The 16,194-nt window shown below is 51.0% G+C and overlaps 1 protein-coding gene across 1 annotated transcript; it reads right to left on the reverse strand.

Annotated features, from left to right (window-relative positions):
* Nucleotides 1–6,623: 6,623 nt before the first annotated feature.
* LOC102258417 (gasdermin-C-like) lies at nucleotides 6,624–11,975 on the reverse strand. The gene is made up of 6 exons (XM_014532763.1): nucleotides 11,888–11,975; nucleotides 11,539–11,607; nucleotides 8,908–9,062; nucleotides 8,458–8,587; nucleotides 7,939–8,012; nucleotides 6,624–7,271 (listed from the first exon to the last, which is right to left on the reverse strand). The coding sequence occupies exons 1-6, from the start codon at nucleotides 11,973–11,975 to the stop codon at nucleotides 7,032–7,034; spliced, it is 756 nt and encodes a 251-aa protein (XP_014388249.1). The 3' UTR covers nucleotides 6,624–7,031.
* Nucleotides 11,976–16,194: the final 4,219 nt, after the last annotated feature.

Raw genomic sequence — 16,194 nt, forward strand, 5'->3', positions numbered from 1 at the left:
CAGCTGCTCTCCAGGCACCAAGTCCTGCTCAGCTGTGGGAGATCAGGGTGTTCTCCCTGGTGCACCCCTGGACGGTGAGCCTTCCCACGACAGGCCAGCGCCCTTCCACCCCCTGGCTGGGTGTCCTTGGCTTTGTGGGCCTCAGTTTCCTCATCTGAAAACTGGGGTAGTACCCGCTCTGTAAGACTTCATGGCGGTTCAGGGAGGTGGCCCAGGCGCAGGGAAAAGCAGCGGGGGGCAGGGGGCAGGGTGCGGGGAGGAAGGAGCCCCGTTCTCCTCACCGCCCTCGCTGTGTGTGCACTGCTCTCTCCTCCAGAAGCCAAGGAGACACCGCACCACCCGCCGGGCTTCTGTCCCCTGCTCTCTCGGAGCTCCGCCTCCTGACATGCAAGCAGCGGCCGCATCCACCTGCTGAGCGCCGCTGAGCGGGGTGAGCAGCGCTGGACGGAACCGCCATTCACAGCAATGAGCGCTGCTCTAACACGCGCGCCCTCCGCACAGGGCCCGACACGTCTGGGCACACGGTAGATGGCATTAGACAGCGCCAGCTTCCAGCTCTTCCAGTTTCCTTTTGTCCTAAAATAAATAAACAATCCCACGCTCCTGCGCTGGCCGAGGGACTGCACACCCTGCCCCCCTCCTCCTCCAATCTCACCTCTTCTCCTTCTCCTCTTCCACTGCTACCCTCCAGCCCACTGGCCCGTCTCCTAAATGTCTCCTCAGACATGTCAGTCTCTTGTCCCCAGCAGGGCTCTGCGTGTGCTGTCCCCTCGTGTGAAGCGGCCTCTCCCCACTCCTGGCATGACCGGCCCTTTCTCCCAGCAGAGCTCTCAGGTTCCGCGTGGGTTCTGTGATCACCTGGTCTCAGGTGGGCCCCAGTTTCCAGGACGGCAGAGACGATGCTTCTGTTGCTCATCTCTCAGTACCGGCATCTAGCACGGGACCCACAGTTGGTAATCAATACGTATTTTATTGAATGAATGAATGAATGATCAGCACAGTAAATATTTGTTTTCTCCTCCCCTCTGCATGGAGTTCTTTCCTGGGTGTTTTGCAAATGCAGATGGCATCTCCCCTGAGAATGCAGGCAGGGGAGGCGTTAGATTCCTTTTGTTTCCAGCCCAGGGTGCAGTACGGTACAGTAGAGCGTCTGTACACAACACTCAAAAAAGGGTTGATGGATAAATGCGCGAATCACTGAATGAATGTGCAGCTGGGCACTTCCCCAAAACTTGCTGGGCGGCACTGAACTACGCAGACCTGTGTGTGAGCGGAAGTGCCACCTCCCGTGACAGTGACCATGTGTTCTGCGTTTGTCAGTGGGCCTTTCCTATGCTCGGCCCTCACACGGCCGTCACCCACCCGCCCGCTAATGGGATCATAAAGGAACAGGGACGGGGTCCTGGGCTTTCTCAGAGTCGTCAGCTCAAAGCCCCTTTCATGTGCGGCCCTGCCCGGCCGGGTGTGGAGAGAAGAGGAAAGGTGATGGATGGCCCCGTACAAGGAGCGCAGATACCTGGCCTTGTTCTTATCTCGGGCACTCAGAAGGCGTCAGCAGCCGGCGCACTGAGTCACGGGGAACTGAGAGCCGCAAGAATGTCCCCTGATAAATGCCTGCTGGCCACATGAATGAGGGCGGCTGTGGCTGATTACCTTCTAACTGAGCAGGGTCAGAGGTGGCTGCTCGCCGCGGCTCGTGGGGGAGGTATTCTCTGTGACCTGGCAGGAATCATTGCCGAGGGCAGCCTGGGCCAGCCGGTTCACACGGCTAATGAGGACAGGGTCACGGGTCCGAGCCCTCCGGAGGCCAGTTATCTGCAGGCCGCGGGAAGATCTGCTTCCCAGCCGTGGTCCGAGCGCTAGCGCTGGGCAACCATCCTGCAAGCCCGTGCCTTTGTCCAGGGGACGGCTTAGGGGAGACCCTTCATCAGAGGAAAGCGGGTTCCTGTTTACATCTGCCCGGGATCTAGGGCACAATGACCAGCACATGCTGAGGAGTCACCGTGGGCCAGGCTCTGTGTTGAGATCCTCTGTGGTGTTTCTCGCTGAACCCTCACAGGAGGGTGTCATCGTCCCCCTTCCCACATCAGAAAGCCAAAGCTTCGCCCTAGCTTGTTTGGTTCAATGGATAGAGCTTCAGCCTGCAGACTGAAGGGTCTCGGATTTAATTCCAGTCAAGGGCACATGTCGGGTTGTGGGCTCGATCCCCAATGTGGGGTGTGCAGGAGGCAGCCGATCAATGATTCCCTCTCATCATTGCTGTTTCTCTCTCTCTCTCTCTCTCTCTCCCTCTGAAACCAATAATATATATTTTTAAAGAGAGAGAGAGAGAGAGAGAGAGAGAGAGAGAGAGAGACTGCACCTGGAAAAGCACCTGTCAGGTCAGGTGAGATTCCTCCATTCTGGCAAAGTGTGGACCAGGCAACCTTGACCAGACCTTCCCATCTGCAAGTCCGGATTGCCCTGGCCCCCTCCTTCCCTCACACTCCCCGCCCCTCCTGTGTCATCAGGGGGCTCCCGGGCTGCTCCCATGATAACACTAGAGCCCCCAAAGCTCCGGGATCTGGACCAGGCAGAGACGTCTCTGATGGCAACCGCCCTATGAAGTCAACACTCATCCTGAGACGCACAGGCCCACAGGCGCATCTGTTTTGGGGGGAGCTGCTGGCTGGGAGCCAGAGTCTCTCAGGATCAGCGATGGGGCGTCCCAGCGTCAATGGGGCTCTGTGGTGGCGGGAGGAGAGGACGCCCTGGCTCAGGAATGCGCCCTCCGAGCCCGGAGCCAGCCGCCCTGTGCCACGAGGAAAGCGCAGACACTGCGCTGCGGTGGGTTCTTAAAGCGCATTCTGTGCACTGAGGGGCCTTGGCGATGTGGAGAGCGCACCCCCCAGGCCATTAAATGCCCAGACAGCCCGGGCCAGAGACAAGAACCAGCAGCCAATGCGCTCAGGGCAGAGCGTCTCAAACAAACCAACCTGTGGTGGAGGCGTTTCCCAGCCGGTAAATACCGTCTTTCAGGGGCTTCCCAAGGAGACGGAGCCGCCCCCAGCCGCCCCCAGCCGCCCCCACGGCCATAAAAGGGCCGCACTGTCTCCAAGGAGCGAGCAGCCAGACACAGGCCTGACCCCGACCCGCAGCCACCCCTTAATTTAGGGCCCTAATCGGTGGAGCCTGACCTGTGGGCGCTGCCGGGGGGTTTACTCTGGGAAGAGCACACGGGCCCCTGAGTGAAGTGGCGGCCGTGGGTGGGAAAGGCCGGCTCTCACCGATGCTAAGTGGGACGCTCCGAACAGACGGTGTGTTGGCAGGAGGCGGTTCGGGCTCCCATTGGGCTGAGGAAACCCCGGATGCCCCCAGGGAGACTGCCTGCAGCAGCCAGCGGGCTCTGGCCTCCGTCTCCCATGCCCTTCCCCCCACACGTCTTTTCAGGGCGTCCTCTCACCCAGCTTTTGCCCCACCAGCACCTGCTCCTACGGACAGCTTGGTTCCAGCCCCTCCAGGAGCTGCTGGGGAAAGTGACGTGAGCCCCTGCGCCTCATCTGTCCATGACCACTGTGTCGCCAGAGGCAGCTCAGTGCCCGTCGTAAAGCGGAGACTCCGGAAATCTTTGCTCAAAGAACGAAGAGACAAAAACAGTCTGCAGTCATCCATCCATCCATCCATCCATCCATCCATCCATCCATCCATCCCTCTATCCATCCATCCTTCTATCCATCTATCCATCCGTCCATCCATCCATCCATTCATCCAATCAGCATTGCTCAGTGGGCATGGCTTGTTACAAAAACACTGACCCCAGCCCCACCCAAATTATAATGAATGAGTGGGAGGGATAGTTCTGAGTAGCTGCTGCCCCAAATTAAGGAAGGACTGCTAACTAGTAAGATAGAAAATAAATAGATGATAGGTAGATAAATGATTGGTAGATAGATAGATAAATGATAGATACATACATACATAAATGGATAGATATGATAGATAGACAGATAAATGATAGATAGATACATACATAATTATTTAGACAGGAACTATAAGAAATTATCTAAAAAGTGCTGTTAGAACTTGCATAATTGGTTCCAATTATTGAGGGAGGGAGGGAGCTGCCTGTAGAAGGAATGCAGGGCCTCGCTGTATCCAGGGTACAGACAATCAGCAAGGACACAGCCTGAGAGGCCCAAGCACAGGGAGATGAAGGCCTCTGGTCCCACATGGGGACTGTTTTGACTTTCTCTAGAAGCAAAGCCACCAGAGACATTCATGCGAAGGCCAGCTGGGCACGATGCCCCTGCAGTACCTTTCTGACTTGAACTGTGTGGAGACCTCCTGCCTCTGCTCCCAGCACACCTGGGGCAGGTGGAGGCACACTCTCCTGCCCCCTGCTGGCCTGAAAACGCCAAGGAAGAAGGCCTGGCACAGCTTACCCACATTGCATTCATGCACTCCCTTCCTCCCTAATCTTAGGAGACTGTCAGCATAGAGGCTCCCCACCTCCTCAGAAAGGAGAGAAGGTGGATCCTGGCAGCAAATCCCTGTCTGGTTCCTTCTGTGACAAGTAGGACTAGGCTGATTTGAAGCCATTTAAAGCCAATCTCAGATAACCCAGGGCTAACTGGATTCAAATGCAAAGACCCCTGATGTTTAAAAAAACAAACAAACAACTAGTGATGAGTGCTCTACTGCAGGCTGTGAAGCAGGAGAGAAGAGCAGAGGCCAGAGTCCCTACCAGAGGGAGGGGCATCCTTAGACATGCTCCACTGCCTGAGAATTTCTAAAAATTGAAGAGTTCAACGTCCCAGACCAGAGACCCACTCCTCCTACCCCCTGGTTTTGGGGCTGCCCGTGGGATCACAGCAGGGACACCCAGGCTTCCAAGGCGTCCCTCACTGTTGTCTCGGTTCAGTTCACTCGAGAAGAGCTTATTGAGTATCACCTACCTGTTAGGCACTGGGTAGGTTCTTTGTAGACATTATTTAATTTGATTCAATACCAACCCAATAAAGGGAGAAAAAGGTAGTGGGGTGGATGAAGTTGTCTGGCAGAGGTCGCCCAGCGGTAACCTCAGACTCCAGCCCAGACCTGTGCAGCCACAAGTCTTCCTGAGGACGAGCTCCCTTCTCCAAGAAGACAGCAAATCCCCACATTTTTGTTACCAGGAAACCCCCAGATGGGCTCAGGCTGCCTGTCGCTGTGTCCAATAACAAAGGCAGGGTCAAATCATAGAAGACATTTATTGAGAAGGCCAGCCAACCAAGAAGAGAGGGTGCTTACAAGCATTCAATGGGGGACAGGGTTATACAGGGGAAGGGCCTGGGGTGAGGCTGAGGATGGAATGCAGCTATGCACAGCCCTGGAGGTCCCCAGACATCAGCTATTGTCCTTAATCATCAGGAAATGAGATGATGATGATGAGATGATGTTTTGACTCCTGGTGGGTGGGTCTGACCATGCTTATTGGTTCTGCTTACTGGGTTCACAGCTGAGTAGCTGAGTCAATCACTTCCCACAGGCCTTGGGAAGGAAACTTAGGAACAACTTAACCCCCTATTCACATAAGTACTAGTATACTAGTATTAAGATTTAAAATGATGTGATTATTTTTCAGATTAATGCAGGTGCTCTATCTATCAGATTATAAGTCCCCCTATCATTTGCACCAGCCCTGCTTTCCAATGGGTTGACCAAGGTTGCAATATTTTGAACAGTTCCTGTGCTTGGCTGAATTCATTTAGAAACTATATACCCTGCTTACTGAGCGACATTCAAGCTCTTCACGGCTTCTGCCTGGGCTCAGCATGAGACAACAGAACCATAGTAATCCCGGCAGAAGGGCTGGAGTTTCCAGAAACACTGGAAACAGCTCTAAGTTCCCCATAACTCACTCTTACCTCCCAGAGCTCTTTATGGGAATTATTCAATACAACCAATGCAGTGTTTAAAAGGAAGGTTCTAGACTCTAGAGGCTATAAAAAGAAGCAGTGTTGACCCCCTCTGCCCCAACCCATTTCTCCCAGCCTATTCCACGTTAAATGCAGCAGGGAGGCAGCAAAGGAGAAGGGAAAAGGGGGGGGGGGACCCTGCTTACTGAGCGACATTCAAGCTCTTCACGGCTTCTGCCTGGGCTCAGCATGAGACAACAGATTTCCCACAGAATCCATAGTAATCCCAGCAGAAGGGCTGGTGTTTCCGGAAACACTGGAAACAGCTCTAAGTTCCCCATAACTCACTCGTACCTCCCACAGCTCTTTATGGGAATTATTCAATACAACCAATGCAGTGTTTAAAAGGAAGGTTCAGAGGCTATAAAAAGAAGCCAGTGTTGACCCCCTCTGGCCCAGCCCCATTTCTCCCAGCCTATTCCACGTTAAATGCAGCAGGGAGGCAGCAAAGGAGAAGGGAAAAGGGAGGGCGGGGGGAGAGAGGTGGGAGAGCAGAGCAGAGAAAGGGGTCTGCCTTTACTCACAAGTCCCAAAGCAAATCAAGGAAAGTGTCTGCCATCACCAACAAGCTTCCTTCTGTGTGTCAGTGCTGCCACCTTCTGGTGTAAATTATAAATTCATTAGAAAATAGCGCCAATCTGAGTCATTCAATAGAAGAAGCACAAGAATGTGATCCTATGAGTTTACATATATATCCCCCAAGTATTCCTGGGATCTATTTCAACCAGAATTAAATGTATCTACTTTTCAAGCTCCTACCTTTTCAGATATACCACTGATCTTTTAAATTATACCACTGAGTGCCTGGGCAATTAGAGAAACTCCTTCAATGTTCTCCCTACATCCACGTGGGCCCCCAACCTTCCAACCCATCCCCCCACTCAGCAGCCAGAGTCGTCTGTGGTTTGTGACAACATGGACCAACCTTGAGGGTCTTGTGCTAAGCGAAATAAATCAAAGACAAAGACTTATCACTTATTTGTGGAATAGATATAGACTCAGATACAGAGAAGAGCCTGGGGGTGTTTGCAGCAAAGGACGGACCAGGACTGACTAGCCTCACTGGACGGACTCCCTGCCTGCCCCCAGGAGGGCTCAGGCCTCAGCAAGCTGGCTCAGCACGGAGAGGGCCCCATAGAGGGCAGACAGGGGCTCCTTGGCTCTCGGGTCCCAGGTAGACCTGGGGCTGTTCAGCTCCATCTCCAGGCCACACTCGTCCAGCAGCCCATAGGTAATGGCCAAGCCCTCCCCCTGGAGTGGGGCCAGGAGCTCAGGCTGGAGGGTAAAGGGAGTGTTCTCAGAGCAGTTGAAGTTGGGCTCCAGGATGCTCCTTACCTTGAAGAAACAGTATCAGATGTTACAGGCCAGCCTCTGAGGTCAGGAAGAGAGAACCTTTGGTCCCAAGGGCCAGGGGTCATGCAGGGTGACTGTGGGGGCAGGAGCTCTGGGGTCTCGACTTGTTCCTATATTGCGGTCAGTGTGACCACGGACACGTTGTTGGAAATCACTGAGCACTGGCTCCTCAGCTGATAAATAGGGACACTGACACTTACTCAGCAGAATAGTGGGGTTTGGAATTGTGTGTGTATGCCTGTGTGTGCAATGTGTGTATGTACGCGTCTACACACACATACGTACTTACATATATATGCATACAGAGAGAGAGCGTCCAATTTGCAAATGGTACCCTTGTGAGTACAGCAGGGGTATAACTCAGATACCCTGAGCTCCCCAAACCTGTATTCCTAGATGGCTATTTTAGAACTGGGGGGGCGGAGGGGGGATCTGCAGGGTTGCCATGGAAACTGAGACCTTCCCCAGGTAGACTCATGCCCACTGGGCCTGTTTCCCAGACAGAGATGCAGCTTGGATTTCCCAGGCCCACACCAGGACCTCCCCTCCCCTCCCAGCAGCAACCCCAGTCATCTCTCCTTTCTCAGAACCATTCTTATCCTGCTTCCCTCACTCTTTTCCAGGACGCCGGCCCCTGGGGGTTGCTCACCAGGTCCCTCTGCGGAAGGAGGATCCTCTTCTCCATGGACTGAGCCAGCAGAACATGTTGGATGTCACTCAGCACTGGGGACAGGGGGACATTTGGGGAAAGAGTCAGATGTTCCTGTCCCCACGGTGAACTCAGAGACCTTTAGAAGCGAACTCTGAGGCAGAGGAATAAAACTCGCTGGCGTGAAGGTCAAGTTCCCTGCCCTGGAAAGTCCCCCTTCTGCTCATGCTCATGGGATGGTCTCCAGGAAGCCACCTAACATGGTCCAGGGTGGGCTTCTGTGGCTGGACCTGGCATCACCGCCCCACTGATCCGCTGCATGAACCTGGCTGGCCTTGCAGGCCTCAGGCTCTGTCACAGGGCAAGCTCATCACACTGAGCCCTGCTGACCTCGGAGAGGCCTGTGATGTGAGGGTGAAAAATCATAGCATGTCAAGGGGTTTGGAGAGGTGGCACCTAATGCAGCCCTTTTGGGGCTCTGGAGGGCCCACCCCCATTCTCTTCCCAAACCACTCTTACCCATTAAGGCTTCAAGCAGGTAAAGGATGAGGCACTTTGAGCCAACCTCTGGATAGCGGGAGTCCTTTCGCAGTTCAGTTAGGATGGTGCCACCAGGGCCATCCAAATGACCAAAGGGTTCCTGTTCAAGCTATAGGAGACAGGGCTTATTAATGATGGTGATAATAACATCAGTGACTTCGCCGGTCAATTCTGCGTCTACAAGTGATTAACCAAGGAGTGGGGGTAATGGCTCCATGCACCCCCAGGAATATGGAGCACCCCCAGTCTGTGAGGGCTGTCTTCCAGGCCCTGGTCGTTGGGCACATGACATAGTCTCCAACCTCAGACATCCTTCTCATCCCACTAAGATTACCCCCATTTTCCTTTCCCCACACACCTTGGCTGTGCCCCTGAAACATACCCCATGTACAAGTCGGATCAGGCTGAGGAAGCAGCGGGGCCCCTCACCTTGTCCATGAGGTCCTGGAGAGCCTTGCGGTCCTGAAGAGCCTCGCGGTCCCTAAGCACGGCCAGGAGGTTGGAGAACACAACACCCTGCATGTCCTTTGAGAGCTCGGCCGATTTTATGTTCCGGGAAACCTCCTCTTGTAGCAGCTTGAAATCTGCCCATGGGGGCTTCCAGATTAGCTTTGGGAATGACCTTTGGTATAGACCTCTGAACCAAGAGGTCACAGTTTGACTCCTGGTCAGGGATCAGGACACATGCCCAGGTTGTGGGCTCAATCCCCAGTGTGGGGTGTGCAAGAGGCAGCCAATCAATGATTCTCTCTCATCATTGATGTTTTTCTCTCTCTTTCCCTCTCCCTTCCTCTCTGAAATTAATAAAAAAAAAAATTTAAGGGAAAAAAAGGAAAGAAATCTGCCCTCGGGCATTAATGCCAAACAGAAAACAGACAATTCTCAGATCAGACCATTCTTCTCCTTCCAACACGAGCAAAATTGCTCTTCCCTTCAAGCTGCTCACCCAGAGCATCTCTGAAGATGACATGGTTGAGCTCTGGGTTGGAATTGCCACAACCGGCTAGAAAGATGGAAAGTCTCTGCTGAGATGAGGTGGGGGTACATGCAGGGACGAAAGGAGAGGATCTGGGAAAGGGTCACAGAAAGAGGAAGAAACTGACCAGATGCTCACTTCTGACACGTGGGAAATAATGTGGGTTCTAGACTGGACTCCAGAGATGAAAATGTCAGAGATTCCAGCATTGGACTTCAAAATGAGGGTGTCATGACAATTATATGAATATGTATATAAAGTGCTTAGTAATACATGCACTTGTGCCTGTATCTTCAGGGTCTATACGGAATTAACCAAGGAGTGGATGTTGGGGGATGCCTGCTTCTGCCAGGACACCTGAGGTGGCCTCAAGGTGGCCCTAGTGAGAGTGAGAAGTCACTAGAATGGAAGCGCCAGGGAGGCAGGCATTTCTATTTGGTTCACTGTCCTATCCCAGTGCTCAGAAAATGCCTCCTGCCCAATGAGTCTTTAATAAATGCTTCCTGCATGCATCAACGAATGAATGAATAAATGAATGAATGAAAAGTAGCCATGACCAAACTGTAAGTCTGGAAGTAAAGCTCAGTTTTCTGAGTGGTTTGGAAACCTCCAATTTGGGTTCTGAGCTCTGCCGTTCCTACCCAGCAGCCTCAGGTTCCCTCTTAGTGAACACCCAGACCGAGGGGTGCCTGCACCCTTCCTAGAAAGAGAATGACAAGTGGTCATCTCCCTTTCTCATCCCCCAAATTTCCTTGAGAGACACTTCCTAGCTTCCGCCCTCTACTGCTGCCACCCTCTTGCTTAATCTCTTTCTGCTCCATCTCAGTCCATCCCTCCACATTCTTGACCCTTCCTGGCCCTTCGAACCCACAGAAACTATGACCTGTCCCTGAGGCCATGGTGCCAAAGGCAGGGGCACTCTGCCCTGCTCACCAGATGAGTACAATGAGGACCCTCCCGACCCCAGCAAACACACACTCATCTCTTCAGAGGCAGGAACATTCTTTGCTGCCTAGAGAGAAATCAAATTAACACCTAAAAGTTAATCTCTGAAGACTCTGTCTACATTCTGCCCTCTACTCCCTGACCCCTCTTTTCCATCCACCCCTGCCCTTTGCCCAGGGAACCAGAGCCCAGTGGCTCAGATGAGGATTGCCAAGGCAATCATGTGGGGTTTCAGTGGTAAAAAGGGGCCTTGTGGAGGGATCACATCCCACTTTACAGTCTCTGTCCACTTAAGGACTGTGGCTGACATATGCCTGCTGTTGGAAAGAGGAACAGAAGTGGTCACTCACTACAGCTTAGTCTCTGCTCCCCAAACACACACGCTCCTACCCCAGTACTCAAAGGAGACAGGATCTCCCTGTGGACAGGGGCCTGTGTGGGTCACAGCAGTGAGATGAGGAGGTGGTGAAGGAGCCTGTCTGGGGAAGGTTTCCCTGTGGGTTTGTCAGGGCTGAGATTAGACCATTCCTCTGGGGACAGGATGTAGATAAACTGGTGAGCAGGGTGTTTATGGGTCAAAGAGGGTCAAGGTACCCCTATGTTCATAGCAGCACAATTTACCATAGCTAAGATTTGGAAATAGCGTAAGTGCCCATCAGCAGATGAGTGGATTAAGAAACCGGGGTACAGCTACACAATGGAATGCTATGCTGTTATAAAAAAGAAGAAACTTACCATTTGCAACAGCATGGATGGACCGGGAGAGTATTATGCTAAGTGAAATAGGCCAGTCAGACAAAGATAAATATCACGTGATCTCACTCATTTGTGGAATATAATGAACAACATAAACTGATGAACAATAGAGCCAGAGACATAGAAGCATCAAACAGACTGTCGAACCTCAGAGGGAAGGCAGGGGAGGGTGGCGGTAAGAGATCAACCAAAGGACTTGTATGCATGTATATAAGCATAAGGCATGGACACAGACAGTAGGGAAGTGAGGGCATGTGCTGAGGGATGGGAACAGCCAGGGAGAGGTTAATGGGAGAAAAAGGAGACATATGTAATACTTTAAACAATAAAGAATTTAAATTTAAAAAGGGGAAGTCAAGGTCTAAGCATTATGGCCAACTTACCTGCTGAAAAGGTTTTCTGATCATCATCATCATCATCATCTGAATCATCATCTGTGATATGAAGAATGCCTAGGTGGGAAGAAGCCGGGTCAGCTGAGCCAAGGGTATCCCTGCTGGAGCCTCTCACATCCCAGCACCTGCAGCCCCACACTTCCTCCTCTGGGCCTGGGGTGCAGCTTTGCTCAGGGATCCTGGGGACCCCTTGCATCAGAATCACCCAGACACTTGTGGAAACTCATTAGAATCCCTGACCTCACTCCATACCTTCTGCACCAGGCTCTCTAAAAAGGAAGCTATAACCTGCAGTTTCCATAGGAACCTGGGTGATGCTTATTCACTCTAGTCTCACATTGAAGAACTGCCTTGTCAAAGGAAATAAAATCACCTTCTTCATACACTTTGTCTTCCTCTGCCAGACGTATCTCTTCCCTACACATGTGGGTCCTTTCTACACTACTCCTGGGTAGTTTCACATTTCACGTAGAGAAATTTTCAAAGTTCTGAAATTCCTAACAATCATGTTTACTAGGTAAATGACAAGGGCCAGGAGCCCATGAAGGAAGGAGGCAGAGAAAAAGCAGTCCCATTATAGGAGACCCCAAGACCATGGTGACGCAGTAGCCTGAGAGAAGAGAGTCCAAGGCGGGAATAATCAAGTGTGTGGTTGTTGATGATGATGTGAGTAAATTCCAGGGAAAACAGACTGCACTGGGGCGAGGCATGGACAGTAGGTAGGGAGTGAAAAAGAGGAACAGAAATGGACACTCACAACAGCATAGTCTCTGCTCCCCAAACACAGAAGATTCTTGAAGGAAGTTGGCAGTGAGGGGACACTGGGTGGGAAGAGGGGACATGCGTGACTAAGGGGTTATGAGATGGCAGAGAACTGACCTTGTGGTCAGGTCAGGGGAAGGGTCCAGGTAAACAGGAGAGAGGGAAGATAGATTTGGCTCAGCCACCTTATCAGACATTTATCTCCATCAGCTCTGCAGCTAAGGTCTCACGTTCATTTCATAGATAACATGGAGGACAAAGGAATTCTTATTTTCTCCAAAGCCACAAAGCAAGCAACTTATTGAACTGTTCTGTGTATTTGTTTACACTATGAGCTGTTAGGAGGGTGAAATTAGTTCATGGGAGTGCAATGCTCGCTGCACTGGGCTATTTACTCTTTGTAAAAGTTCCTTCTAGTCACTCCTGGGCCTGAACTATAGAAACAGATAAGCTTTGTGCACCCCCTAGTGGGCAGGAAATGATTTGCAGACACTGCTGTGAGGTTAGTCTTTGGAATCTAACTCCATTTAGTTCACACTTACCAACACCAAAAAACATAATTTTGTCGTTTGAGTTCAGCCACTGACCCTGCAATACTGGAGAGTTCATACTCACTCCATCTACAGCCAGTGACAGGAGGTGACTGACTGCAGGACACATCCTTCACCACATGTTGCAGTGAGGACAATAGTGAACAATGAATATGTACACGTGTGTGTGTGTGTGTGTGTGTGTGTGTGTGTGAGAGAGAGAGAGAGAGAGAGAGAGAGAGAGAGAGAGAGAGAGAAAGTTATATGTGGTGATAGAACCCCCAATCACCAAGGAGACATATCAGGTTGACCTCTACCTGACACTCAACATTTGGGCACAAAGGCACCCAGAACCCTGAGCTGGTTGTTGCATGAATTCACAAATGAAGGAAATAACTAATTAATAATGAAATAATGAATGAACGAATGAATGAATGAAAACTGGGGCTAAGGAAAGTATAAATTTAAAAACAAAACTCGGTTTTCTGAGTTGCTAGAAACCTCCAATTTGGGTTCTGAGATTGGGTCTTCCCTACCCAGCAGGCTTCAGGTTCCCTCTTAGTAAACACCTAGTCAGAAGGGATCCTGTATTCTTTATAGAAAAAGTGGCCTGCTCCCTTTCTCATCTGCCAAATTTGCTTTAGAGACACTTCCAAGGGTTCTGCCCTCTACTGCCACCCTCCTCTTGCTGAACCTTTTCCTGCTTTTGCCAGTCCATCCCTCCAACTTTCCAACCTTTCCTGACCATTCTCAAAACTTTCTTACCCTTCCCCATCCCACAGACCTATGGCCACTCCCCGGGGTCAAGTTGGCAAAGGCAGGTCTAATCTACCCTGATCACCAGATGAGTACAATGACCCTCCCCAACCCCAGCAAACACACACTCACTATTGGAAGTTTCTTCGATGCCTAGAGAGAAATCAAATGAACATCTAAAAGTTAATCTCTGAAGACCCCCAGTTTATCTACATCCTGTCCCCTAATCCCTGACCCCTCCTTTCCATCCACCACTGCCCTTTGCCCAGGAAACCAGAGCCCAGTGGCTCAGATGAGGACAGCAAAGGCAATCACATGGGGTTTCAGTTGTAAAAAAGTGGCCACGTGGAGGGTTCATATCCAAATTTATAGTCTCCTGTCCACATAAGGACTGTGGCTGACGTATGCCTGCTGTTGGAAAGAGGAACAGAAATGGTCACTCACAACAGCTTAGTCTCTGCTCTCCAAACACACACTCAAAGGAGACAGGATCTCCCTGTGGACAGGGGCCTGTGTCACAGCAGTGAGATGAGGAGGTGGTGGAGGAGCCTGGCCAGGGAAGGTTTCCCTGAGGGTCTGGGAATTTATGAGTCAACGAGGGTATTTATGGGTCAATGAGGGTCAAGGGCTCAGCAGGGCCTGAGGTCCAAGCAGAGAACCTGACCAACTCACCTGATGGAGATGTAGCACATAGTAACTCGTCTTTGGTCCACTCACCTGGGTGGAAAAAGACAGGTCAGCAGAACAGGGTATCCCTGCTGGAGCCTCTCACATCCCAGCACCTGCAGCCCCACACTTCCTACTCTGGGCCAGGTGTGCAGCTTTGCTAAGGGATCCTGGGGACCCCTTGCATCAGAATCACCTGGGACACTTGTGGAAACTCATTAGAGTCCCTTACTCACTCCATACCTTCTGCACCAGGCTCTCTAAAAGGGAAGCTAGAACCTGCAGTTTTTATAGGCACCTTGTGATGGTTACCCACTCTAGTCTCATATTGGAGAACTGCCTTATCCACAGAAAGAAATCGCCTCCTTACTGCCCTAAGCCTTCCTCTCCTGACTCTCCTCCCTCACACATCTACTCCTCTCCTGCCCTCCTCCTGGGTGGTTTCACATTTCACACAGAGAAACGTTCATAGTTCTGAAACTTGCCTAACAATTATATTGATGTCTTTGACAAGGGCCAGGAGCCCAGGAAGGAAGGAGGCAGAGGGAAAGCAGTCCCATTATAGGAGACCCCAAGACCATGGTGACGCAGTAGCCAGGAATAAGAGAGTCCAAGGCGGGAATAATCAAGTGTGTGGTTGTTGATGATGATGTGAGTAAATTCCCAGGAGGACAGACTGCAGTGGGGCGAGACAGCAGGTAGGGAGTGAGCAGGGTGCAGAAGATTCTTTAAGGAAGTTGGCAGTGAGGGGATGCTGGGTGGGAAGAGGGGACATGCGTGAGTGAGGGGTTAGGAGATGACAGTGACCTGATCTAGCTTTGTGCACCCCCTTGTGCACAGGTGAGGGGAAGGGTCCAGGTGAGCTGGAGGGAGGGAAGATAGATTTGACTCAGCCACCTTATCAGACATTTATCTCCATCAGCTCTGCAGCTAAGGTCTCACGTTCATTTCATAGATAACATGGAGGACAGAGGAATTCTTATTTTCTCCAAAGCCACAAAGCAAGCAACTTATTGAACTGTCCTGTGTATTTGTTTACACTATGAGCTGTTAGGAGGGTGAAATTAGTTCATGGGAGTGCAATGCTCGCTGCACTGGGCTATTTACTCTTTGTAAAAGTTCCTTCTAGTCACTCCTGGGCCTGAACTATAGAAACAGATAAGCTTTGTGCACCCCCTAGTGGGCAGGAAATGATTTGCAGACACTGCTGTGAGGTTAGCCTTTGGAATCTAACACCATTTAGTTCACACTTATCAACACCACAAAACATAATTTTGAAGTTTCAGTTCAGCCACTGACCCCACAAAATTGAAGACCTCATACTCATTCCATCTACAGCCACTGACAGGAAGTCACTGACAGCAGGACCCATCCTTCACCAGATGTTGCAGGGAGGACTCTATAGTGAACAGTGTGTGTGTGTGTGTGTGTGTGTGTGTGTGTGTGTGTGTGTGTGTTTGTGTAGTTGAGAGAGAGAGAGAGAGAATGTTATATGGGGTGAGGGAACCCCCAATCTCCAAGTAGACATATCAGGTTGACCTCTACCTGACACTCAACATTTGGGCACAAAGGCACAAAGAACCCTGAGCTAGTTGTTGCATGAATCCACAAATGAAGGAAATAACTAATTAATAAAGAAATAATGAATGAATGAATGAATGAATGAATGAAAACTGGGGCTAAGGAAAGTATAAATTTAAAAATAAAACTCGGTTTTCTGAGTTGTTGGAAACATCCAATTTAGGTTCTGTGACTTGGTCTTACCTACCCAGCAGGCTTCAGGTTCCCTCTTAGTAAACACCTAGTCAGAAGGGTTCCTGTATTCTTTATAGAAAAAGTGGCCTTCTTCCTTTCTCATTTGCCAAATTTGCTTTAGAGACACTTTCAAGGGTCCTGCCCTTTACTGCCACCCTCCTCTTGCTGAACCTCT

Source organism: Myotis brandtii, unplaced genomic scaffold (assembly GCF_000412655.1).
Source record: "Myotis brandtii unplaced genomic scaffold, ASM41265v1 scaffold911, whole genome shotgun sequence".
In the NCBI taxonomy this organism is placed as follows: domain Eukaryota; kingdom Metazoa; phylum Chordata; class Mammalia; order Chiroptera; family Vespertilionidae; genus Myotis; species Myotis brandtii.